General features: G+C 38.8%; 1 protein-coding gene across 2 annotated transcripts; it reads right to left on the bottom strand.

Annotated features, from left to right (window-relative positions):
- Positions 1–365: 365 nt before the first annotated feature.
- YTHDF3 (YTH N6-methyladenosine RNA binding protein F3) lies at positions 366–23,208 on the bottom strand. Of its 2 annotated transcripts, none has more exons than XM_075494726.1 (5): positions 23,030–23,208; positions 20,926–20,950; positions 15,472–15,557; positions 12,489–14,081; positions 366–1,337 (listed from the first exon to the last, which is right to left on the bottom strand). In XM_075494726.1, exons 1-5 carry the CDS (start codon positions 23,051–23,053, stop codon positions 1,314–1,316), a joined length of 1,752 nt encoding a protein of 583 aa, XP_075350841.1. In that variant the 5' UTR covers positions 23,054–23,208; the 3' UTR covers positions 366–1,313. The 2 variants fall into 2 exon arrangements, with proteins under 2 accessions (XP_075350841.1, XP_075350839.1); XM_075494724.1 differs by lacking the exon at positions 366–1,337 and adding an exon at positions 3,451–4,902.
- Positions 23,209–27,407: the final 4,199 nt, after the last annotated feature.

Here is a 27,407-nt window from a genome sequence, read left to right as displayed (position 1 = left end):
TTCTGCATTGCCGTTCTAAAAAGAGAAAGCTATCCCTGGAGTTTGGTACAGGCTGTTCAGTATTTTGTACAGTCAATACACCCGCTTAACATTTTTTTAATATTCTCTTCCAGCAGATAGAATGTGTTGCTATATAAACTGAAACAAAAGATATAATTTTTAGAAGTTAAAAACTAGTACAGAATTACCCAGTTTAAGATGTATTCTAAAATTCTTGTTGCATGGTTCTAACAAAAATCATGTTAACATGGCTATGAATGTCATCTCCATGGGTCAAAGTATTTTTCTCAAAATATTTTCGAATAGGGGAAAAAACACCTGGATGTTGGGACAATGAAACAAAAAAATTTGAGAAACAGAGTATATGCTTGCTAAACAAGAATTATGTTTATTTAGCTAGTGAATCACCTAGAGGAGTAAATTTTCACTTTCATGATAGCAATCTGTCAGGCTTGCAAACACCCAGAAATAGGAATTAAAGATTATTTTAAATGTAGTTATAAAGGTCATAAAAAGTCTGATTTAGACTGAGGTACATTTACTCAAAACTGAGATTCATTGAGTGGTAGCAAACAAACAGTTCCTCAGACAAATGCACTTTTTTTCAGTATACATGTTACAGAAAAAAATAAAGAAATGTGCATTAACTGGTGGTGTCCACCAAGCTGCATATTAATATTCTCTTACACCAAACAGTTTGAAACAAGGGAAATGTCATTCTAATATAATTTTATGTTACGTTTCATTTGGCTAAACTGCAGCTTAAAGTTGCTTTGCCATATTAAAAGATTACTACAATAATTTTCACATGAACATTTAGACTTGAGTTTTACTCCAGGACTAAATATGGCATGATTTGCTTTTAATCTGTTGAAGAGCTAAAAACTGACAATTAAAAAAACTACAACAAAGAAAAAATTAAGTTGAAGCAATGTGAATCTCACATCATTGAACCACTTCTAATGGTTAAATGTTAGTATTTAACAAATTCAAAGAGTTAATGAATCCTTGCATTCGTTCGGTCTCCTGTGCCTTAGCTAGGATGCATAAATACAAAAGACAGCAGATACTGGTAAAAGCTTCAGGACAGAAAGTGCTTGACGAAGGTACAGTTCTCAAGTGTGTTTGGTGAGAGAGTATAAGGGCAGATGCACTGATGAGAACCATTACAAGAAGAGTCAATTTTGTGTTAAAGTGTTCAAAGATGTCACCTTAAGCAGAAAAAAGCTTTAATAACGTCTTCTTAGACATATTAGGCATTTCCAGAGTCTACATCATTAGTGTTGTAATTCTAGCAGGACATCTCCATATAGTTATTGTTTGTTTCTATTTCTCTCCTGAAAAAAGAAAAACAAACAAAAACAGAAAGGAAAATCATGTTAATACACACAGTTCAACGTTATCTGCTTTCCTCTCATTAGAGCAGTTGTATTGCTTGCAACTTCTCTAAATCAGGCAACAAGCATTCAAGGAAAAAGCTTCACTTTTTTCCAGGATCACGAAATATCTAGTTCAAGTCAACTTTTTAAAAAGCAACACAGAAGTATACCTCAAACTAAAAGGCAAACATGTTCCAAAAAAACAGCTATCAACAAGAAAAGGTTTTATAATGTCACTTTTAAATCACTTCCAATAAAATATATTGCACAAAGTGAACTGAGTGAGGAGACCAAGGGACCTACAAACAAGGCAAGAAAGAGGTATCCTAAATCTTCTGCTTAACTTGTCAAAAAATGCTCTGCATGAATATTTGAATATTCTACTCTCCATCCATTATATCCCTGAAAAAGTAAAGATCATATTCCCAGCTATCTCATTCAAAGCCCATATAATAAAATGTTTCAATGTGCTTAAGATCAAAAGGTAAAGGAACAAGTTGGCCCAGTACCTCCTCCTCCATACAAACACGTTGCTTAAATGGTAAGAAAAAGAATTTTAAAAAAAATAAAGCCATCCATACTTTTTTTAGAAATTACTTTTAATAACAAAATGCAAAACCAGTGAGGTAGGAATGGCTGGAAAAAAACCCACTTGAACGCAAGCCTGAGTTGCAGTCAAGACCATATTCGCTACAAAGTCCTCACAGCATTGCGAGATGTTGCATTTGGTGCAAAGGAACAAAGTGTGTAATACAAACAATGATAAACAACTTTGTACAGTTAACGGCTAAAATACTAATTGCACTGCATCTCTATCAGGGAGTAACAAATTCTTCCTCTGTATTACAAGTCTAACAGAGTAAATAACATTTTCAGTGCTTTATCATCATCCTCCATTTTCTCTACTTTGTTAAAGATAAACATACACTTAGGCATTATGACTACCTCTAGGAAAAAAATAAAACCAGATCAATAAACTGTATCTCGCTGCCTTCATTACATATCTTCTGGACTGTAAAAAGACACTGTAGTTTGACTCTAAGAAACTAAGAATTTATCTTCCAATAGCATTTCCTTTCTTAATATGTACAACCGAGCATGTTATATAAATGTTTTAAAATACCTTTATGGAAGAGAGGTAGGTTCCCTCCCCCATTTAACAGAGAACAAAAAACTCATTTCCAATATTTTTATTATTATTGCATTACACAGCATGTTATAAATGGAACATAAACATAGCAGGGAAAACCAAAATAAACCAGGAGGCATTTGAACAATGATTTCAAAACCACTCTATCTGATACCATGGCTGAAACTTTATTATGCTAGAAACTATTTAGGAAAAGTGCAAATTAGCATATGAACCCAAATAAATTCTGCCAAAAAGACACTATAATGAAAGAAGAGGATACGTGACATTTATACTGGTTATTAGAGTAGAGCTGATGATCTAGTCCTCTCCAAGACAGACCTCCGAGTTGCTTCAAGATGAAAACCAAAAAAGTAAAGCTTGCACAGAGCTCCTGGTCACAATAAGCAGCTCACGGTCCCAGCAGCTCTATATCTAAGATTGTCCATTCTCTAGGGCAGAACTTAAGTGTATTTAAAGCAAGAGCAATACTTGCACTGTTCTGCTAGAAATCATTTTTTCCTAGTTCAAAGAGACATGACAAATATTTGCATAGTAAGGCACTGTTTTTAAAATATGAGATTGATAGTATCAGTCATTAATACAAACTGATACGTTAACAGTGCATGTCTAGGCTGAAAACATGATCACTGGCCTCATGCCTCACTATGCATGTAAGGCATTCAAAAATAGCCTGCTCACGCACATCTCAGATTATTCCTCTACTATTAGCAGAATTCAACTGAAAGAACTGCACAAAGTGCTGAAAAACACTACTGTGGTATTAAGTAGTAGCCTATGAAACTGCTATGTTAAATAATGAAATATCAGTATTTTAACAACTGTAAATACTACCTACACACAAATAAAATTATGGGTTCCTGCCCATTTGCAAGTACTATATATGTAACCACTGAGTCAAGCTGTCTAGAAAGCCTCTCTGCACTGCAAACTGCTGCACAGTAAACTGACTGACCTTGTGCTTTGCGTAGCCCCTGAACTCAAAATGCATTTAAGTTCATAAAAATTCAAAGTAGGAAGAGAATTACAGCCTGACTACCTGCTTCCAGTGGATGAAATAAAGGTGTTACAAATTTCAAGTCCATTTTGAATTCTACAGAGGAAAAAGGCTTCAAAACAACACCAGCACACCTTTGCTGTAGTCTCAAAGTAACATATTACTACATTTATATTTAAATACTTAAAGCAGACATACATACTTGACATTTTTCAATGCAAGTGAACAGTACATTCTTCAGATATGGTATCAGTGACATTTGGCACTCTGTACAGCAAAACAGAGAGAAAACGCAGGTAGTGCTATTAGACTCAAAAGCAAACTAAGCCCCTCCAGATCTAAGTCAGACCATACTCACTACCACTACCTTTTCCTGTCTTAAAAAGTATTCCTCTTCTGTTTTTTTGGGTGGCTTTTGCTTGATTGTTTTTGTATAAACAGTGATTACAGACAAACTAGCAGAAGACTTTATCCCCAGCAGGTTTCCACTGTCAGAGCAGCAGAAGTTTCCAGTGTACCGACTGGATTCTTACTACATTTCCGTTTCACCCAACATCTCTTACTTCTTACATTCAGATGAGCAAAACCTTTGCCGCATCTCTCACGATGCTCTCAGATAAATTGACTGGAGAAGTTTAAGTTCCCTGCCAAAGGCCAGCTTCACTTCAGAACTCACCAGGGTGAGGTTACGCAGCTTTAGGGGGAGTTTATGAGCAGAACATGGAAATTAAGTACCATTCAAATTAGAACAATGTGGGAATGTATTGGCTGGTTAAAAGTACCTGCCAGCCACAGACCATGTGGTGAGCAGACTTTCACACGTGCAAATAACTTTCTACAGAAACTGACAAAACCAAGTGAAGGTGAACCTGAAAATGCTTGGGCCATAGAAACACGCATCCATCTAGTGCAAACAAGGACATGGAGTTAACTCGATCTGAATTGCGAGGCTGACTTATTTCCAAATTTCATTTCTCTGAATTCAGAGCATTAATCAAATGATCCCATGCTGAAAAGTAGCTGCAATGTAATTTATCCTCAGATTTAATGAAATCTCTATGCTAACAAAATTTCAAAATCCAAAGCAACAAAAATGTTTCCTGAATTTGCCAAACTTTTGCATCTTACTGCAATGTTTAAAACGTTCATGCCTGAAGCCGTCTGCTTTGCTGCCTCTTGGGAGAGAGGCATTCTCACATCAGCTTCAGAAGGGAATGTGTAGCACATCTTAGTTCCTTCACTGCAAACTGCGATTTAATCTTCAGCTTAAAAGCCCTGCTCATCTGCAATGTAAGCTAACATGTCAGACTGCATTCTGTGAAGTGAGGCGCAGGCACACGTCTCCTCTGCCAACTCCACTGCATGGGCGGAAACACCTGGCAGAGGCAGAAGAGACAGCTGTAAAGGTGGTGAGAAGCCACAGCGAAGTTCATGAAATCTCATTTAGTAATAGCATCAGCCATAATCTGCAGTTTATTGCACCCCGGTGTACCATTACAGCTATGGCAGCATAAACATTGACCTTAGTGCTTGAGAACCACAATGAAAAACAGATTACTGAGAAAACTGAAAAATGCTAGAAATAGCTTACTCCATTTATGACAAGGATCTCATTGGCTGTTAACATAAACTACATTACTGAAACTTTAAAATTGTGTAAAATAAAGGTCCTTTTTAGCTTCTCATTCTTGAATTCCAAACTAGAGAGGGTAAATCTCCTGAAGACAGAGATCACCTCAAAATCAGATAAAAATATTTAAATACATTTTTCTGAGAAGCACTTCTGAGAATTCTGGGAAGATGGGAGGAAAGGATCCCTAGAAGCCTTACATGGACCTAGAAATTTTTCCTGTGGAGATGCCATCCCCTTTCTTCTATTCCTTAACCCAACATGAAAACTACAAGGCACAAATTAAAAATCAAAGTCAACACAGGAAGTCAAACGAGGTTTTCCAACTCCAGAGCAGTTCTTTCTCCCAGTAAGCCTTATGAATTAATACTTATTTGAGACCCTGCTGCTGCAGATCATTTGAACTTCAGACACTAAATAAGGCTTTCAAGAATATAAATATTAAGAAAGTCTGAAAAGCTATGAGACCTAGACTTCTAATTTATTTATTCTTCCTATTAGTTTTGATAGCATTTTACTTACTTCAGTCTCTGAAACATACTTAGCAACAGTAAAAATGTGAACAAGTTACAGTAAAAAGGTAAATAAATTTAAATTTGAGCAGACACATGCATTGTTAGTGGAACATGGACAAACCATATTATTTTATTATGGTAACAATAAAGGCAGTAAGAACTTAATCCACACCTGAAATTCCACAGCACACTAAATAACAGGGTACGAACATTCAGAAGGCAGAATGTGGGGAAAGAAACCCAACTGCTTTAAAGATACCATATGATAACACACAACGAGGAAAGGCTTGGCAGAAACCAAGGTTGAACTCCACAAGCCAGAAAAGCCCTTCCAGTCTTGTTTTCCCAGGTGGCTACTTTCAGTGATGGATTGGCCAATTCTAAGTACAAGTAGCAAGTGCTTCCTTGCAGTGCTGTACATTGTTACACATTGAAATATCAGATTTTAATTAGATACAAGACAGCCATTTCAGCAAGTTCATTAAGAAGTAAAAAAAAAAAAAATTTTTTTTTTTAAATCAAGCTTCTAGATCCTCATTACTATTTGTTAACAATGCTGACAGTGTAACATCGTCTTTTGAAGACTGGCAACAGACAGCTTCTAACTACATCTATGGAAATTGCAATCAGTGATGATTGCTGTCCCAGCAAAAGGAGCAGAAAGATGACTGACACCGTTGTTAATTTTTCTCAGATGCCCATGGGCAACAACAAGATCTTATTTAATTGCTCTGCTAAAGAATCTATAGTAGCCTCGGAAGGGAAATGACATCCACTGCAGGGCCTAGAAAATACACTGGGGAGGAATTTCTCAGAGAATTTTTCTTTAAGGCTCACCACTCATGCTCTTTGCACACATGTAACTCAAATTCCAGTCTGCCATGAGGAAACAAGAACTTATTTTATCTTGGTTTCTCATTATATTCTATATGAAAGTGCAATGAACATGCAAGCTTATGTTTACTTTTTCACAACTGACTATAATCCCTAGGTACAAAAGCAAAACAATAATTACCTGTCAACATTAAGTACGCTACCAGACCTCTGAAAAGGTGCTCACAAAGAACTGGGCTCAAACAGCTCATCATCTGATACAAATTCTTGTAATATATCTTTTCAACTAGATGAATCTGAAGGTTAAAGCCAATCAATTTTGATACAAAACTTAAACAATCCTCGTTCAACTGAATCTACAAAAACAGCTTTACTAGATATGCAAGATCTGTATGGTTTTAAAGCGTCATTTTTTCCAGTAAAGCACCACCAGCAATGTTCACTTGAGTTGCTGCTAACTAGCCCATCTGTGGCATGAATCAATGAAGCAATGCTGAAGTACTACGTGGAGAGTGACACAGGTTGTGACTTCCTTGCAATATGCAGGCATATTTCTTCCCTGCAAACTGCAGGAAAAGCACCAGTATTCTAGTAAATTTGTTGTTAATAGAGCAGGGCAATCTGAGGAGATGCAGCAGAAAGCTGCCACATGAATTTTAACAGCTATTCATGTACACTCAAGGTTCTGCTTTTGCTCTGGAAGAGATTTAGAATTACTCCTTTGCATTAAAAACCACAACTTAAATACACAGCATTTAGAGAAGGTGGGGCTGTCATAGATCCAGTTCAATTCAAGTTTGAAGTTTTGTCTTCAGCAGCTAGCTTCATATTTAAGAACACTAAAGAATTAGATTCCAAAAATGACTGGTCTCTTAGAGGCAAACCATTTGGTTGATATTCCCAGCTTTTCCAATAGGGGTCCCTATTTTACAGGGGAAATTGGTCTTTCAAGTCCCAGAGTGAGAGAATTTAAATCCGCTCCATAAAAAGGACTCTGCAGACTTGATTTTGCAGGGAAGCATTTCAAACCAGAAAGAAAAACACGACAAATCCATACAAGTGTTGCTATAAACTGAGACTGCCTGTAAGTTTAATTACATTCCATCTCTTTCATTCAACAGTCCAATACTGCGCTTTCCCTGTTGCAGCATCTTGTCCCTTACTGGAGAAGGGCAGATCACACCACTACTCAAACTGTTACATAGTCACTCTATACAACACCATATTTTATCATTGAGACCTCTCCATACTATCCTCAGCCTGTAATAAATTCTAAACACCACCTCTGAACAGAAACAAATCTACACTACCAAACGCACAGAAAACAGGCACATTTGAAATCCATGTGTCTACAACAAGAGAACTTGCAGGTCATTTTTAAGTGTCTCCAAAAGACTAAATATGCAAAAGCAAATGAAGACATGGTAAATAAGCACACCATCATGGGATGAAAATTCTGAATCAGTATGTCTAAAATTATTCTAGCTCCAAATAATCCTGTTCTCACGAGACCAGGGGTACCTATTCATTTCACAATCATCAAGGGAGCAAAAACTTATCTTCTGTTTCTACTTTCTGACCATATTGTTTTTTCTTAAAACAGACATGAGACCTGCAATATCATTTTTATTTATAAAGATGAAACTGTAGATAAACATCAAGTTCAAGAAAATTGCAAAATAATGGCCGTTGAAACACCATCAAAAGCATACAGGAAACACACAAGTTTCTCAGAAGCTATTACATAACCTGTTTTATTTACTGTTTTAAACCTCTTTTACATGTAAATACAAAAACTTTAAAGAGTTGTCTGGTACATCTATCATTTAACTACATTAAAAATGTTCATCAACTACCTGTTTTCCTTGACTTGTACAAGGACTGTGGATGTATCTGCATCTGACTGACATTATAACCAAGTAGCTGACAGTTGGGGGTAAGGGGAGGAGGAAGTGTCTACAGTTCACTCTTAATGGATGTTTTCTCAACCTTCCTCCTTCCTTTAAGGTATTTTTAAGAAATATCAAATCAAGCATAAAGTCAGCAGTGTCCTGGAGTGGAAAGGAGTTACACTGCTTAACACTGCAGCCCGATTATGACCCAATTATCAGAGAAACAGAAGTTACATTAGTATCAGAATAAGGGGGAAAAAATGAAATTACTCCTTTTAAGAGTCAGAAAGTTTTACCTATATCAGCATTCCTATTACAAGATATGTAGTACAACAGGAGAAAACTAACATTTTAAATGCTTATTTACCTGCCATTTAAAGGCTTCCTGAGAAGTAAAAATTCCAAATGCAAATTAGATATACACAAATATACTGAATTCCTCTATCTTCTCTCATGGATAAGAGTTAATTATTTTTCTGAACTATCTCACTAAGAAAACCGTCTAAAGCATTCTACAGTTACATGGAACCATGATCTTTTTTTCCATTATATGCTACAAGAGTAGAATTCTGCGCTAAAAAGCACCAAAGGAAGTCTTAGAACAACAGGTAATTGCAGGTTAACAAGCCACCATCTGAGGGTGAGAAAGTTGCAATTTTCCACATTTCATTTTGATCTGTATCTATACTGAAGATCAGGCGCATAAGTCCTAATACAGATTTCTTTTTTCTTTTCAATACTTTTTATTTTCCTAATGTAATTACATGCTCTTAAATGGCATACATGAAGACTTCTGTTCTTTTTTTTACATCTTATTGCCACTGCTTTCTGATTGAAAGACAATCAAACATGTTTTTAAATAATCTGCACACAAATGTGCACATTTACACCACAAAGGATAAGTTCAGACTAAGGACTAATACAATTTCAGATTGTTTCAATATACTACTGACAGAACTAATGAAAAACATTGCTGATTTCTTTGCTCCTTTGGTGAAAGATCGCAGCACTTGTACGTTTGTTTAAAATAGGACACCGGAACCTGAGCCATAAGAAAAGTGTGAATGATTACTGCACAAATGTGCTTCCAACCCCAATTGTAGATACCTTACCCACACCAGGGTCACATCAAACAGTGGTAGACACTGGAGTTCTAATATTTACACTTAAAGAGACTATTCATAGTCATTTGCAAGTAACCTTTATCAAATGGCAAAGTTACTGAAGTTTCATGTTAATCACAGACTATTCATTGCACTTTTAGAAGTATACTGCTGTATTTTAATAAAACATACTGCTAGGTCATATTGGAAATTAATTATTGATCCCCCTGAGTTGTTAAGATTAAACTTTTACAACCAATTATTTTAAAATAAGTTAGCTGGAGTGATGAACAGTTACAAAGTAAATTAAATCCATAAATCATATGCTGTTTACTATGTTTAGATCACTGGCTGTATGAAAGTTTGTTACCACCTATGCAACAACAAAACAGTAACTGAACTTTAAGGAACAGGTAAATGACTACTGCTGCTTCATGCATTTAATATTTTATTAACAGCAATAAGCACATTTTTCATGACAGAAACACTGGAAACAAAGTGATTGCCACAGCTGCCACAGAAAACGGGCATGAACTTACTAGTGAACTAATTTACATGAACTAATTTACACAGTTCTACTAGCAGTAGCAAGTGCACTAATTTAAATACAGCTCCATAAAGGCCTAGCTGGCACTAGGTAATAAAGGATTACTCAATTAACCATAAACCAGAGCTTACAATACTAATTGTTGCATTTCTAAACTATTCTTGAATCATAAAAGAGTTAAGAATTGTATGTTTACAATTTAAAGATAGGTTGTTTGTACACTGTGTGATAAAAGAAACCTAGAGGTTTCAAATCAACACTCAATCATAAGAGAATGATAAAGATGAACTCTCAGTAGCTGTCATTAGTTTAATTTGGACTTCTTATATTTTAAGTACATATTAATTTGCTTAAGGCATCTCTCAAATCCATCTACAAAGAGAAAACCTCACAACTAGATATGCAGCTCTAAAGTAATTTTTTATAATTTGTCACAAAACCCATTTGTACAATGCTGCAGAAGAATCCATGCCTACTATGCAAGTATCTTGACAAGTATGTTTTCTCCCAATACTATTGGGAAAGGTAACTGTTAACAGAGAAATGCAGAGTTCAGTACTTGAGTCATACAGATACTGTATGTTTCCCTGAAGATATTAAACAGTAATGTTAGTTTATTACACAAATATGTATAATCACAGTCATCTCGTTAGAGACTACTAAATGCTGAATTTAGTACTTTGACTTTTAAGTTTAGCATACATAGAAACACTACCAACAGTCTATGTTCTCCCTCTCCATTACATTTCATGGCCTTAATCTACTACAGAGGGAACAAAACCACATATAAAACATTATCTTCCTGAGTTGCTAGGGCATGCCTGAATTATGACTCCTTTGGTAATTTTTTTTACAAAAGTAGATATTTTGAAGCAAACCAGTTATTTGTGAAGTGTCTTAAAACATCAAAAATTAAGAAAATACTGAAACATTAAGGCTACAGAGAAACATGATAACCTTAGACCTTCTGAAACATTACAAAAAAAAATCACAGTCAAGTTGTACTAAAGCCTGAAAAAGTCAAAGTTTTCCCCTTACATTTAATATTAGTTAAGAATGCGGCCCGTCCTCTCATCATCAAGACGACATGGAAGTAATAATACTGATTTAGGGCATATTCAGTTTTCTTTTTAGAAAAAAGCTCAAAAGGCATTATTACACACCCAACTGGGATATTCATCTTGCCTCCAAACAATAAAAAACTTCCAATGTGACAATTTATTGCAGAGCTGTGCAATGAAACTACAAAATTGATTTTGGGTATGCACAACACCAGTCCATAGGAGATGCAACATGTGTGTTGAAGAATTAGCAATGTACAAGAGGGGTGGAACCACTGCAGTACTAGAAACCTAAAAGAAGTAAGGAGGCTGTGAAGCAGGTGAAATTCTTACACAGCCAGAATTGTAGCACTTCAAGAGCTGAACAAATTCAGGACTTCACATCCCACAAGGCCCCTAACTAGCATAAACCCTAGACTTTTGGGGGTTTTTTATTCAGTAGGTGGTGTGACAGGATGAATGAAGAGCACTACCACGAAACCAGACTGATGCAAACTCCCATTTCTGAATACTTGCACATCATCTAACTGGTACAATAGTTCCTGAAAAGTTTCTAACCATGCGACAAATCATATATTTACAGTTACTAGCAAGCCTAGAAAGAAAACATCGCAAAAGTAAATATTGTGGCCAATGGTGAACACAAGTGTTATTAGTAGGGAGAGTACACACAAGACAAAGTACTATAAAACAGCTTAAATTAAATGCCTTTTTCCCTTGTCTGGTTTTCTGAAATACCTCCAAAACTAAAGGTTTCTCTACAGATTTATCATAGGTATATTCTTCTTCGCAAAATGAACTATACATTACTTTTTTTAGGAAATGCACTATCAGAAATGTCAAAAAAATGATTCCAACACTGTACAAGTCATCATTTTATCACTTCTGTGTTTCACAATTGTACAAAAGAAATTGAATCAAGGGGAAAACCTGCTTTTCACAGTAACCATGCTGTTAACATTTCCTTAAAGCAGAATTTGAATTGAAATGTTATGTTTAATAAAGTAAGCTTCTCCTGTAACTTCAGGTCTTTTTTGTGACATCCAGAAACCATAAAAATCTAAACTAGAAGACTTCAGTTACAGAAAATACACTCAATTCAGTTTTTGTTTACTTTGAAGAGTAAAACATGTCAGAAGTCCACTTACGCAGGCCTATGTTAGTATTGTGGTTAAACACATGCCTGTGTTAACAAATCAAGTTACAAGAACTTAAATCTTTTCACTAAAAGCCAGTTATATCAAGTACAGACACCTTGGGTAAGAAGCACCGCTTTCTGATTCAACACTCGCACACAGAAATTCCAGTTGTATGAAAAACAAGGTTTTTTCTAAAACCAGAAAAAACAGGAGAGCTACTATAATGACACTGATTTCTTACCCTACGCATGGCTTCCTCCTCCTCTTGACGCTTCTCATAATGTGCAAAGTCATCAAAGATTGAGGTGGTATGCTTGAAAGTAGCAATTATTTTAAGCACTTGCTTGGCTTTTTCTAGGGGTACCTCTTGAGTGTCCCTCGAATTGGTAACCGGTTTGTTGTCATTGTTTTCCAAGCGAATATGCCGCAGTTGGTTATTGGGAACGTCTTTGACAAAGATCCATTTGACATCAAACTTCCCCTTCCACTTATCCTGAGACCAGACACCAGCATATGCATTGTAGTCCACAACAGACTTCATCTCAGCCACTCCACAAAAGTGTCCACTGCCATTCACACTGAAGAGTAAATAGAGTGGGCCTTTTCCATTCAGGGAACGGTAAGCAGCATCCAAGCGCTTATTACCATGTTCAGTACTACACCAGATAGAGTACTTAATGGAGCGATGAATATCGTCCTCTGAATAACTTTTGATTATAAACACACGTCCATTCTTCAGATTCCAATCGAAGTCTTTGGGATTGTAGTTGTTTATGGCCTTTAGTTTCTCCAGCACTGGGTGCACTTCCACACCAGAAGGTGAGGAGCTGACAGATACAACACCTAAACCAAAGTTCTCACTACCAGCTCCATTGTTCTGGCTGAAGCCTACACCCCTATTACGAGGAGCTACCCAGCGGTTTTGCAGCTGTTGCTGCTGCAACTGGTGAGGCTGGGCCTGCTGCTGAGGTCCTTGTTGCTGTTGTGGTTGCTGTGGCTGAGGCTGCTGTTGAGGCAGTTGGCTTTGCACCAGTGGTGGTGGTTGAATTAATGGCTGAGGCTGCTGGATTATAGTCTGAGGAGGCAGTACTGGTTGGGCTGGGGGTGCTTTTACCACTGACCCTTTGTCATCCCAAGTTCCAATATTCATGTTGTGTTTTATAGGTGGTGGTGGTACAGCAGGGCCCCCAATGCCCACGTTACCTTTAGGCTTGAGTTTCGGCTGAGGTTTAGCAGGCTTCCTTGCAATGGCAGCCCATGAGGTTGGTTTAGGTGCTGAACTGCTAACTGGGGGCACACTGTTTGCTGCAATGCTTGTCATACCTGTACTGCTCAGAGCTGAACCTACAGTTTTTGTTACAGCAGCCGTCATATCTCCACCAATTTTCAGTCCAGTCATGCCTTGCTCAATGCTGCTAATCCCAGGCACCTTGCTCAGAGTATCACTGCCAAATCCAGCCTGTCCATCTGCTATGGCTCTCCCAAGAGAACTAGGTGGATAGCCATAGCTGCTGCTGTAAGCAGAGCTTTGTGTTGATTGTCCCTGAGATCCACTTGTCCCCCATGTAGAGAAGTCTGCATTCCCAGGAAAAAAATTAAATCCATGCTGCCCAAGAAATGGAGGGGTATTTCCTAATGCCCCAGGTTGACTAAATACACCATCAGGTATGTAATGGTGTTCACCGTTACTCATCTGTCCATAAGTTGTCAAGTATGGCATGGGAGGGTCGCCTGCAGTTGACCATGCTGCTTCACCTAAAGAGTATGGAAATCCAATGGATGGAGCATAATAACTAGGCATATATGGGTCTGACATTGGTGGATAGCTGTTACTCTGCAAGAAAATAAAACAAACATCAGCAATATAGACAATCACGCTCAGGGGAGGAAAAAAAAAAAAAAAAAAAACAAACAACACAACTGTCATACAGTCCAAAACATTTTTAAGGATTATATGAATGCATTTGTAACTTCCACCATTCTTCCCAAGATAAAAGATGAGCAAGGTATCTCTCAGATATGGGCATTTTTTCCTCAAGAGACCTTTTCAAAGCACTAAAGAGCCCCATTTTTTGGTAATATATTATCTTTATTTTCAGTTACTGAGCTAGACTTAGAATGCCTCCATTGTCAACAGTATCAAGAAAATAACAAGCTACTTTAAAAAACAAGTCATAACAACTGTAGTTTCATAAACATAGAAAAATAGCTGCAACTATGATTTAAAATTTTGGTATTCTTAGTTTTCTGTCAAATTTCTCCCTTCTAATTGGAGATACCTGCCAGACAATTATAGTGAAAAGGATGCAAGGATGCCTGTTCATTTCAGGAGGAACAACAATCAAACTGTAACATTTCCACACTATTGAGAATGGGCATTAAGTACAACCTGTGGTCTAGTAGAACAAAGTTTGCTAGCTAAATTCAAATTCCACTCCCAAGACTCCTAGGAAATCACAGCATTTACTTCTTGAGAAGATAAAGCTTCAAGACATTTGAAGGACTACCCCCATATGACTTCTGATGTTGTTTTGGGGAAAAAAATGCACATTATCATCCTCTACCTCATGCTCCTTAATGTTGTATTATTTGAAAAAAGTGGGAAGGCAAGCAAAATTCTCAAAGCCTTTTAATAAATCGCACTTTCTCCCTCTCTCAAGACCGCTACAACCTATAAACTTAACTTAATGAATATTAACTTTTGATTACAGAGACAATTCACAGCTCTGAAAATAAGTCCTTAACTTCCTGGCAGAAGAGTTACAACAAGCTCTAGTAATATTAAGCTTCAATCTATCATGCCATTGACTGTGAGCTACTTCTATCAACTTCAAAGGAAATCATGTCCAAGCAGTTAATATTTTCTCAGAGCCAATGAAACTGTTGTTTCAAACTGCACCCAATATATGATTTAAGGTGTAGGGTTTTGTTTTGGGGTTTGTGTTTTGTTTTTTGGGTTTGATTTTTTTCCTTAAGCTTCTTGTAACTGCATCTTTCTGAAGTGGGAGCACAAACACAAGAGCAGGAGACATCAGAGCATACTTTTTAACTGAATCTTTTCCTGAATTATTAAGAAAACTTTACCTGTTTAAGATATCATATGATAAGACAAGATATAATATTCATGCAAGTAATGCTAAGAAATATCATCCAAAAATTAATTAAGTCTGGAAGTCAGTTGAACTCCAAAATTAACTTCAAGACAGTAAACAACGTTCACTTACCTGATTTGTCTGACTACTTAGATATGGCTCAAAATCATCATCATTTACTGCATCCTTTTGATGAATCGAACCGTTTTGTACTGAAACTAAAAGTAAATCTGTATTAGGTATACTCTCTGGAAGACCTATGATGCACTTTTAATCTAGATAACACTTCTTAATCGCCTGTACATTGAAATACTTCTACGTGTGCTTTTTTGAGACTGAACATATTATTGTTAAATACCACTTCGCTAAATTTAAAGAAAATGGCTCGTTCTGTTGATGATCCTGATCAGATCTCAGGAGAGGTCTGGAAAGATGGCATCCAGAGCAGACTATTCCTAACTATTCTTTCCTGAGCTCCACAGACAGAGGAGAAACTATAGGCACACCTTATTTGCACAGGCAGTAAATCCAGCGTTTCCAGAAGTACCAGACCAAGTGCAAATGTGCAGACCAACCAGATCAGACATATTCAATAGGTTCAGGGAAAGTTGCAACATACAGCTTTCTCCTGCCAGGAGGAAAGTCAGTTATCCACCAAGACAATGAAGGACACCACTATTCAGCTATTTAATTCTGTATTTCCTACATAAATATTATACTGTACTGCATTAGTGGCATCTCTGAAGCTCAGAGGGTACAAAGCAAGACAGAAATAAGAGCTAAAGTCCCCAAGGGTGATTACAATCCTTTCCCAACATATATGCCACTATACACTGGAATCTCTTCCTACCTGCTCTTCTTGGCCTCCTATTACCCTTAATTTCATCTAAGGCATTACACCTACCTGGGATTTTTCCAGCTGCCCAAATTACTTAAGTGTGTCTGCACCCTCCCCCAGGATACTATTCAAACAAAGTCAAATTGCACAAATTTCTACTATGTTCCACTGTTTCCCATGGTGCAAAGCAGAACATGGACTTAAACCAGCAATCTGCAATTATACAACTTGAAGATGAAGACCTCTTCTCAAAAATAAATTACTGCTTTTCCAAATGCAATTTTTTTGTTATTTATCAAATAGGTTCAGTGAAAAAAAAAAGAAAAAAAACACAAGCAAGTTTTAGAGTGATCAGTAAGGTGCACTGAGAAGCCATGACAGCAGAAGTTACAATAAAACAGCAGATTTTTCTGACAGCTGGAGACACTGAATTAGGAGCTGACTCCGTGGTTTCCCTCTTTTAGCAAAAGCTTCTGAAAAGTATATACAACCATGCAACTAAACCTTCAACTTTGTTGGAGTTAGTGTTTAAGAGTGGGGGGTTTTTTCTGTTTCATTGGGAAGGTTTTTTACCACCCAAAGTTCACATTGCAAACCAACTAGTGCCTGGACCAAGTCACTTCAATTTTTTTCACATTTGACTTTAACACCTCTAAAACAAACTGCCTTCAAGGAATGAAACTAGCTGAAAAAAATGACAAAGGAATAGATATAATCACAAGGAATAACCAAAATTCTGGAAAAATTTATTAATTTCAGACAGCAGTAAAAAGAGCTAAAATTTCATAATTTAACACAGAACTACAGAAGATTTGTTTTCAAAGCAAATATCTGGGAAGGAAGAAAGCAACTCATGTTTTGAATATCTTCTTGGAGTTTCAAAAGTCAGAACACTTGACACTTCAGTTATTACAAACTGGCACAGGGCATTTGTATACTAGCTACAGCCAAATATGACCAGCAATGGTGAGCACAATGGGTTTAAAACTTGGTAGAACAATATTCCTAATTAAATACCAAATGTAAGTTAACATTAGGTGTTGGGGTTTTTTTTTCCATAAATAAAGAGTTTCAGTTAAGGGGGAGGAAATTCAGTAAAATCCTGAATTTACACACAACGTTAACATATTAATGAGCTGGAACACTATATTCCTCTTATATTTGGCCCAGTCACAGAGGGGATGAGCCTCAAAGTCTTTTGTCCATGCCATGTCCATTGCTTAGACTTAACAAAATAGTATGGAGAGCACAATTCTGAAATACAATTCTGTTATAATGAAAAACATAGACAGTGGCATACAAGTTTCTTAAAAGCATGCAACCACAAATAAAGGAATAAACAGCTGCATGTCAAGACTAGAATCCTATCAAAATTAATCTCCTCATACTGACAGCTAATCTTCATAAAACGTGCATCTGCTGTGTTTATTGTTTCAGAGGTATCTAAAGGTCACTTAAGACAGAATTATTTTTGGTCTGCCATTACAACTAACATAGAATATTCTTGTAAATATATTTTCTTTCTTACTCATTCAATACTGCGATCTTAAGTCAGTGACACAAAATAGTTCTACACCAACATCTTTCCTAGTAAATATGTACATTTCCCAGTGAAAAAGCATCACTAGAAGTGTGTTTCTTTGGCTTTTCATTCTAACTTTACATGATGCGTTCACAATGAAGAATGTAGCCCCCACATTTAACAAGAGCGAACAGATTAAGATGCATGCCTCATTCCCAAAATCTCACTTTAAGTGTTCCAACTAAACAGGGCAGTGATGAAGAATTCTAATTGAAACTAATCTACAGTTACTAAAAATATCTGTATCAATCCAATCCTACAAATACCGTATACTTCCGAAAACACTGTGAAAACATACAATGTAATTAGATATTCGGAAGAAACAACTCATCAAATAAAGGAACTTAAAGCTTATATTCTTTTAACTGCTACTATCCTTTGAATAACCACTTGCAAAATGCACAAATGATGGCCAAAGGCATAAGAATAAATTTTTCATTAGAAGAAGCTGTTACACCTTGATTAATGTGGAGAATAAATACTAAAAAAAAAAAAACCCACACACATAACATTTCATTCTTGTTTTAAACCTAATGCTTAAATTTAAACCTTCTACAAAACCAAAAGTTATATACATATATATATATGTAAATACAAGTCAGCACTTTCCTATCACAGGTGCGATACACTGGCACAACAAACAAAAGCAGGGGAAAAAAAAGGAGTTTCAGGAATGTGAGTTTCTCCCCACCACCACCACCCTGTAAGACATCATTTGATTGATGTCAGTTCTGATATTTTATGTGAACTGTACAGTAGTTGACAACTAGAATAAGAAAACTTTCAAGACAGGATAATTTACTCATTCAAGTCTCTGAAATACCAACATTAATATCTGACACAACAGATGGACAGTACTGTTCTACACACCAGAACTTCAATCCCAAAAATTCTGGTCAAGGGAAACAGCACAGTACACCAATTTATAATCAGCTACAATAAAGCATCAGGAACATTTTACTAGATGTTAGAAATCAACTACCTCCCAATATCATTTGCAGGTCTAATATTTTTTATTTCAATATGAAAAATACTCTATCTCCATGCATGCACCCCTTATACTGCTCACTCACATTCTCTCATATGCTCTACCAGACATGTGGACAATAACCTTTTTACCGTTCTCTTTAACATTATTACTCTTATGCACAGAACCAATTTCAGATTAGTCTGTTAACTCAGTATCACATCTTCCCTTGAAGCTCCTTTAAGCTGGGACCTATCATGACACCTGAAAAAGATTACTGTCTGCTAAGATGTGGTCAGTAAGGATTGGCAATACTGACTTAATTTATCCTCTTGAAAAAGTCTCTAACCCAAAGCCAACTACTCATGCTACACTGTGTTACTATCCTTAATCTCCTAGCCCTTTAATACTAAATCATAACTTAGTTTCATTAAATAGATGTTATACCAAATAATTTAACAGAATGGAGGAGATTATTGGTTTGTTTCACTATAGTTTTCATTTAGGTCATATTCTCACCAAGAGAATACATAGTAAGTATCCATTATTTAAAAGGATGCACACTAAAAATCCAAGTTCAGAAATGCAAAAAATCTCTTCCTTACATAGCAAACTAAGAGACGCGTTTTGATTCAAACATTCTGCAGCATTTACAAATTACAGCACACAAAAATATGCTAACATAAATAAGCTAAAGTAAAGCTGACTTGTGTGTTTTCACTATTAAACAAGCTGCAACACAACACCCAAATAGCAATGCTTAATACTTCCACTCCATTTCATATATATGGAGTATAGTTCAAAAACTACTTTTATGATTGTCTAACAGATGCATCTCAATAACCTCACTAAAACTGAGATAATGGTAATTCAAAGAACATGAAGACACAAACTACTTGCTAAACTGAATCTGATTTTTCTTCTCATTTAAGGGCAACATGGAAAGTATAAACACAAACTATTTCAAAGACACAGAGACATAGTTAAAAGCTCCAGTTTGGGGAAAAAAGGTAGAAGTATTAAAATATGAGAGAACAAATATTGAAGAATGACCAAATTGAGAAGGTCTGAGGAGGTAAAAACAAGTTCATTTCTCTCTGAATGCAGAGAGATTACAATGAACAGGCCAAATTCAGCAAGATTCAGGAACCATGTGCCACCTCATAAGTGATATATGTAATAAGCAGATAATCTGCACATAGACAGAATAACAGAATCAGTATGCTGCGGATAACATTAAATGACAGTTCACAGAGAACAATTAGATTAGTTCAGATAATGAACAGCAGGGGGCAAAGAGTACATGAGCTCCAAAAAAAAAGTTTCTTATCTGCATGAAGAAATAATAAGCATATTAACACACAAAGGTAGCTGCGTGCATGCTATTCTATAGCTTAGCTTGCTGAGCACCTAAGAATTAAATGGGCACAAGTGTACCGATTAGGCAAAAAGAATTCCCAAATAGAATATTAGTCTTTCTATCAAAGATAACAAATTCCAGACCAGAAATAAATTGCAAGATATAATCTGAGGTGCTGTTTATGACAGACTTGCCAAGAATTTTAGAGAAGAATATTAAGTAGTTAGTTCCTTGTTTCTGTGAAGAAAAGAAACCCCATTGAGTATGGTATTTAAAAACTAAGATGTTGACAGAAACATGAAAAAAAGTAGAAAAGCAGGCCTACAAACACTGACAGAATATTCTATACTGACACTAAAATGAAGAGAAAAGCCCACAAAATTTCTGAGAATAAGGAAGGTGATGTGTTCTGCTCACAGATACAAGTAACTAAATAGTCACATGGCTGTTGTCTCGTAAGCTAAGCAAGCTGTTCAAAAGATTCTTCCTGATGATTCTAGTACACCGATTCTATTCACTGAACAGAAAGGCCCAAGGTGTACTGTTAAAAAGATTATACAAGCATATCACAAAGTCAGCCAAAAAGAAATAGCTACGTTATCGTCCAACTTCTGACATTAATCTTCATTTGCAAAATAAAACATTTTAAATTGATGTACCGCTGTGCCACAGTAAAAATGCTGGGAAATAACATTCTGGCACACAATTTCCTGTCATCTTGCTCTGAAATAAAAGACATCCTATAGCTACATTATTTTCCCACAATTGTCTGAAGACACATTAACCTCCATAAACAGCAATATTAGAGATTTATACAGAAATACAAGGAATCAACTTACCTTTATTTCCCTGTCCTTTAGGCCTCTGTATATTGGAAAGTGGAAAAAAAAAGCAAAACAAGTTCAGTTAGAATCCTCTAATGTTTTCTTCAGGGTAATTCCATTTACTTGCAAATTCTGCTCTTTTCAACTTAAATATCAGTTTAAAATATTATTTAAAACATGCTATTATAAAAATATTATGATATTATATAAAATAATATAAAATAATATAAAATATTACCAAAACTCAACAAAATAATTTTAAAATTGAAAGAATTTCACCAAAACCCATCAAAATAATCTAGTCTTTTACAGCATGCGAAGCTTAAACGGTGTTGAAAACCTGAACAACAAATTAATTTTGATTGCCCCCCCCCCCGAAATATAAGCAATAAACAAAGCATAGAGTAAAAGAACAAAGAAAGTTAGCAGCTTAAGATTTCTGCCAGTACTAGAACTTCATTATCACATGTCATCTTTTAAGCTGACTGATGGGTACTTATCAGAGAATAACCTACAATGCCTTGCTTTTTAGATATACAAAGGAATATACAGTGATACTGTAAGCTGAATTACCAGTTGTGCATTCCTCGTCCAGGCAATTATATTGAGAAAATGATACAGTCTGCATGAAGCTTTCATACAAGGAAATAATACCTTGAGGATTTTTTTTTTGATTAGTCATTATAAAACACTGTTAATCTGTCATACACTAAGAATCACTGTAACAGTACAAGTTACAGTATCCTTAACTTCTCTATAGCAAAATAAAATAGCTTAGAAAAACAAATGCTAGCCCATGAAAACCTAATTTGTCTTCTCACATATGTACAACTAAGCATGAGTGGGTCTCCAGGTTCCATCACTCTCTAACAATTTTTAGTCTGAAAAACTCAGTATTCAGAGGTTTGAAAGTTTAGGAGGCAACCACCTCCATCTTGCTTTTTATGTGCATCTGTCTCAGAGTTATCATAAGACTGTTCAACACTGCTCCATCTAAAGCTACACTGGCTAGTCACCTCCCTCTCCTAAAACCAGAGAAAAATATCTGTAACCTTAAAAATCCCAACCTCCTCATCTTTGGGGATGAATCTAATCCAGACACAAAGGCATGCAGAGACCAACAAGAAACATGGAACTAAAAAAGTTGGGAAGAAGCCGCCTTCGTAGAAGACAGAGCAATGAAAAACTAAGAGATCACTGAGCTAGAAATAAGTGCATAAAAGGAAACTGGAGAGCATGCACAGAGACAAAAGAAACAAAACATTAAAGGCACAGAGAGAAAATAAAAGGGGGCAGGAGACCGCAGGGCCAAAACTTTTGGGGAGTGGCAGAGGCCCACGGAAGCAGCAGAGACCAATCCAGAATAGCTTCCAGCCAGAAAGAAAGGCCAGCAGAGGCCTAGCAAAGGTAAAAAATAACAAACTCTAAGCTCCGTGAAGAACCAACTGAAAAAAAGTGCAGCACAGCACACGGAGAGAAACAGAAGAGAACAGCTGGAAGAAGCGGAGGCCGCGGGAAATGAGCAGAAACCAGAGGCCCGAAGGGAGAAGAGGTGGGTGAGGAGAGAGAAAGGCACGAAGAGAAAGGATGCCGTAACGAGAAGCCAGAGAGAATTAGGGGTGCGCAGAGGAGAGGAGACGGAGCTGGGCGTCGCGGGGAGCCCGGCGCCAAGGCGCTCCCGGAGCGGAGAGAGGAAACGGGAGCCCGGAGGGGCTTGGCCGGGGTGGGCTCGCTTGCGGGACGAGAACATACAAAGGGGGCAGGCCGGCCGAGGGGGCCGAGCCGGCTGGGCGGCGGGCCGGGAGGCGCGGGGCTGAGCGCCGGCGGGCCCTGCGGGCGGGGAGGCGGAGCGGCTCTGGCGCGGATCAGCGGTTATAAATAGGGGCTGCCGGGGCTGGGAAAGGGGCCCGCCATCCCGGGCGCCGCCGGCTCCGATTCATCGCCGCTCCCCATGGCGGCGGCGAGGGAGGGAGGAGGCCGCGAGCCGCGCCGGCCCGGCGGCGAGGGAAGGTGCAGGTGGCCGCCCGGCCGCCGCCCCCCCGCCGGGGCTAACGACGGGCCAGGGAAGAGGAAAGGGCAGGGAGTGGGCGGCCGCCCCTCCCCGCCCCGCGGCCGGTACCTGGTCGACGCTGGTGGCTGACATTCTTCACGGGGAGCCGCGATCCCCTCGCTCCGCTCCGCCTGGGCCTCGAGTGATTCCGCACGCCGGGGCCGCTCGCCCGCCCGCCGCGCCGCTCGCCTCCGCCGCCGCCTCCTCCCCGCCGCCGCCTGATTGTCGTCGCCGCCACCTGGGCTCGCTGCCGCCGCCGATCGGGTTCCCGCTGGAAGGAGCCGGCCGGCCGGACGCAGCGCCGCTTTCCCCGCTGCTCTGGGCTCCGCTTCCCCACAATGGCGGACGGGCTCCGGCTCCCACTTCCGCTCCGCGGCGCCCTGACCTTCCGCTCCCCCTCCGCCGGCGACGCGACTGACCTTTCCCTTCGCGTCCCCGCCTCCATGTCACGTGGGGAGGGAAACAGCCCCGCGCTGCCCGCCGCCAGCGACTCCGATGGCGCGGGGGTGGGGCCTGCGGCGCCCGGTGGCGAGCGCGCATGCGCGCGGTGGGGAGCAGGCGGAAGGAGTCTGCGGCTGATTCCCCCTCCCTGTCAGCCACGGAATGCGCATGCTCCTAGGGGACAGCTGAGGAATGCTCAGGGAGGAGGCGATAAATAACGTTCGTTGCCTCCGCTCTACTGCGCATGCGCCGGAGAGCACGGGCAATGAGGAGTGCGCGTGCGGCAGCTGGCGGCAGTGTCAGGGCCGGCAGCGGTGTGAGGGGTCTCGGCCCGGTTGCCGTTAGCGCCCGCCACTGCCCGCCACTGCCCGCCACTGCCCGCCACTGCCCGCCACTGCCCGCCACTGCCCGCCACTGCCCGCCACTGCCCGCCACTGCCCGCCGTCTCCTCCTTGGGTCCTGCCGTCCCCTCCGCAGCACCTCCGCTTGGGGTTGTACGCGGTGGCCTGCGGGGAGTCGCCGTTGCCGGACGGCCCTGCGCTGCGCTGTGCTGCCTGGGGCCGGAGCCCGAGCCCGAGCCCGGGCTGCATTACAGCCTCCGGCCGGGTGTACTTATGGATGGCGGGGTTACCTGCTTGTAACGTTTATCGTGTAGCCCTCGTCCACTTCCCTCTGTCGCTGGCCTGCGTTTAGAACTCTCTGCTCCAGTACGGGTTTGGTGGGAGAGCAAACAGTGGTTTGTCAAATGCATTTTTGTGTATGTAGCTGCTTTCTCCTCCATCATTAATGAAATACACGGGCCTTAGCGTAAACACAAGTTCAGCAACTGTATAGGGCGTTCCTGTAGCGTGCAACCACCAATAAAAGCCAAGATGGTTCCAAAAATCCCAGTGGAGAATTAAGCATTTATACAATTGAATCTGAAAAGTTAGCATGGTAGTTAATATGCTGCGTAGAGTTTTGAGGAGAGAATGCCTTAAATCCAATATCACTTGTCTAAACATATCTGTCAAGGCAATGGGAAGGTACATCCTTCAAGACACTTAGTCTGAGTCCCTTTTGTAACTCAGTGCACGTGTTTTTTCTTCACAAAGTAAAGGGTGTCTTATTTTTTAGCAATGGCACAAAGTGATCCTGGGAAATAGCTGGGTAAGTAACACTTCTGGATGAGAGAGTCAGGTTATCGTGGATAATAATTTCTTACTATTGTCAAAAAGTGAACATTATATTGGAAGTTAACCTAAATTGGTGTAGGTAAGACTTGCAGAGTGCTCATTTAATCTGTTGTAGTGCAGTCTCATTTTGACAACCACCCATCAAGAAACATATGTTAGAGTCCAGAGGAAAGCAACAGGGATGATGAAAGGTCTGGAAAATAGGTTCTAAAAGAAAAGATTGAAAGAAATGGCCTTGGTTGGACTAGAAGAAGAATGAGGGCTGATACGAAGAAAGATATTAAATATTTTTATGCATAAAAGAAAGTGATAATTTCTGTCTGTGTTCTTTCAAACAGGACAAAATATGAATTTAAACTGCAGCTGGCAAGGTTAAAGTTGATCATCTCTTACAACACCTGGATGAACTGGTTGACCTTTAGTAGAGCTGCAAACTTAGCTCTGGATAAGACTCCTTTAAAACACTATCAAAGCAAGTAAGACTGCATCCCCACCTCTGTAGCGCGACAGTTACAAAGCAGTGGGACCCTTAGATTCAGTCTTTCAAATCATATTTCTTTCCCTTTTTTTCCTGTTTTCCTACTCCATAGGCAGCTATGGCATGAGGGGATTCTCCTTGGTGAAGTGGTTCTAGTTTACATACAAAAAATAAAGATTGAGTAGGCAGAGAAAAAGTAAAAGTAAGTCAAACAGAGCACAGGCACTTAGGTGGAAAGAGTGCCAATGTTGGATAGTCTCCTTACCAATAAGCTAGACATTCATTTCTATCTTTGGTTTGTTGGGGGGGGGGGGGGGTTGGTTGGTTGGTTGTTTTCCTGGCATCTTTTATCCTTATTTCATTTAACCACAGTGAAATAAATTTAACCCCAGAATACTTTTTGGTGTGGTAATGAGAATACTGCCATGAGAAATGTGGATTCTAATCTCTTTCCACTGAGGAGAGAATTCAGATCTCAACATTTCTTAGGTCATGGGGACTACTGGCCATGGGTAAATCCCGCAAAGTTGACTATGGCATTGAAAATTCCAGTTTTGATCTTAGAGACCTAAACTTGACATCAAGAACACTAGATAAGAATCTGCCACGTAAGTCCCTTAGGGAATCTGGGCCAATGAAAGAGCAGGCTTTAAACCGTCTGGTTCATAGCCCCTTGCTAGTTGTCAGGAGGGGTTTTAAACATTGCTCCTCTTATAGAAGTACTGTATTGCCTTTGAGAAGGTGCTGGCCCCTAGTGACTTAATAGCATCTATTCAGTTGAATATGCAATGTAATAGTGGAATAAATAAAAGCTGTGGAAATTTTGAATTCAGTTTATAATGGTCGCTGTGATTTGTGTGACAAAAATCCAATCTGCTGCAACTATTTCCAGTTTTTGATAATGTTGATATCTGTGCTGGGAAGTGATTCTACATTGTTCCTCCTTATCTATACCGTTAGGAATGTGGTGGAGTGAAAATTATCCTTAAAGAGAGTGCAAGTTCAGCAGGATTCCAGTCTGCATTGCAAGCTTTACAAAGTCTTAGGCTCAAATGAACCTTTTTGATGGGGAATAACACAAGCCTCTGAGGACTTGCTGGAATGCTCTGTGGCAATTAGTTCTGTAATATTATAGTTCAAGTTCCGGCCTTATGTGGCTCTAGAGACTCTGGAAATATATAGGGTTTGGTTTTCAAAATGCTTTTAGGCCTCTTTTTTTTCCCTCTAATTTTCCATCATCTCATAGTTATGTTCAGGAGTATCATTTGTGATCTGAACTATGGCAGTTTGATTCCACCACCCTTTGCCATCAGATTATCATATTGAAGGTTTGCATCATCCATGTGCATGACTTGCAGTGTTGGTGCAGATGGAGCTATGTCTAAGCCACTATGCCAGCTGTTCTTCAACTGGACTTAATTGCACAGGGAGTGCCAACCAACAGTAACATTCTCTTCAGGACTCCAGTCCAATTCATGACCCTGAACAGGTCTTGGGGCCCTTCTAGAAATGTAGATCTAGACTACAACAGAGCTCAGGAGGGGGACAATTCCCATTGTTTAACCATGAAATCAGTAGGTCCTTATCAAAGTCTTCCCTGTTACATTCAACAAAACCTTTTGGATTTTTCCATTACTGCTTTCAGAGTAGTGATTGTGCCAACGTAATGGCAAACTTAAAGGGCAAAAGGATGACTGCATTTACCCTTTTGAGATACATTTTTCTCTTCAGCTTCACTGGATAAAACCAGAAGAATATATGTATTTTAAAAATTAGGAAAACTTTATGGTAATAACTTCTTTGAAAATGATTGAGATTTAAGACACAAGTTCTTAAGCACTCAGAAAACGTAGTGAGGATTCTTTTCTTAGCCAGTAAAATTTAAAAAGTTCAAGTCCAAATAACCATTATTTTGTCATACATCTCAGAGGCTGTCACAGGACTGTAAAATGGGTGCTTTGTCAAGTCTTGGCTACAGATAGAAAGTGGGCCCAAGACTCTTACAAACTAATACCAGACAACAGACAGACTGTAAATACCATGATGCCTGTGTTTCTCAGTGTGGCCTAACAGCTCAAAAAGATTATGAAAATACTTGTTAAATAAGTAGAAAATGCATGCTACTAGTGTTCTTCTGTTTCTACTGCCTCAAAAAATACATTTAAAAAGATATCAGTGGATTATGATCTACTGTTGGTAAAAGACCTTCTCCAAGCAGTAAGCTGGACTAGGTGGCCTCCAGATATCCCCACCAATCAATATTTTTATGATTATCTGGGATTGAGAGTCTGTGGATAGTTCATGAGACAAAGTCAAAGCTCAGGTGTAGGTTACTGCTGAGGAACTTGCCTTC

The sequence above is a fragment of the Mycteria americana genome, chromosome 2 (genome assembly GCF_035582795.1).
Source record: "Mycteria americana isolate JAX WOST 10 ecotype Jacksonville Zoo and Gardens chromosome 2, USCA_MyAme_1.0, whole genome shotgun sequence".
NCBI classification, from domain to species: Eukaryota; Metazoa; Chordata; class Aves; order Ciconiiformes; family Ciconiidae; genus Mycteria; species Mycteria americana.
This window is presented reverse-complemented; position numbering and strand designations above follow the sequence as displayed.

Bases quoted from the DNA above. Each gene is read 5' to 3' on its own strand.
- YTHDF3 (XM_075494724.1), bottom strand. From the start codon at position 23,053: ATGTCAGCCACCAGCGTCGACCAG. The intron at 20,951-23,029 runs GTACCGGCCGCG...TCCAATATACAG, and splicing joins CAGCCACCAGCGTCGACCAG to AGGCCTAAAGGACAGGGAAA. The intron at 15,558-20,925 runs GTAAGTTGATTC...ATTTACTTTTAG, and splicing joins TAAAGGACAGGGAAATAAAG to TTTCAGTACAAAACGGTTCG.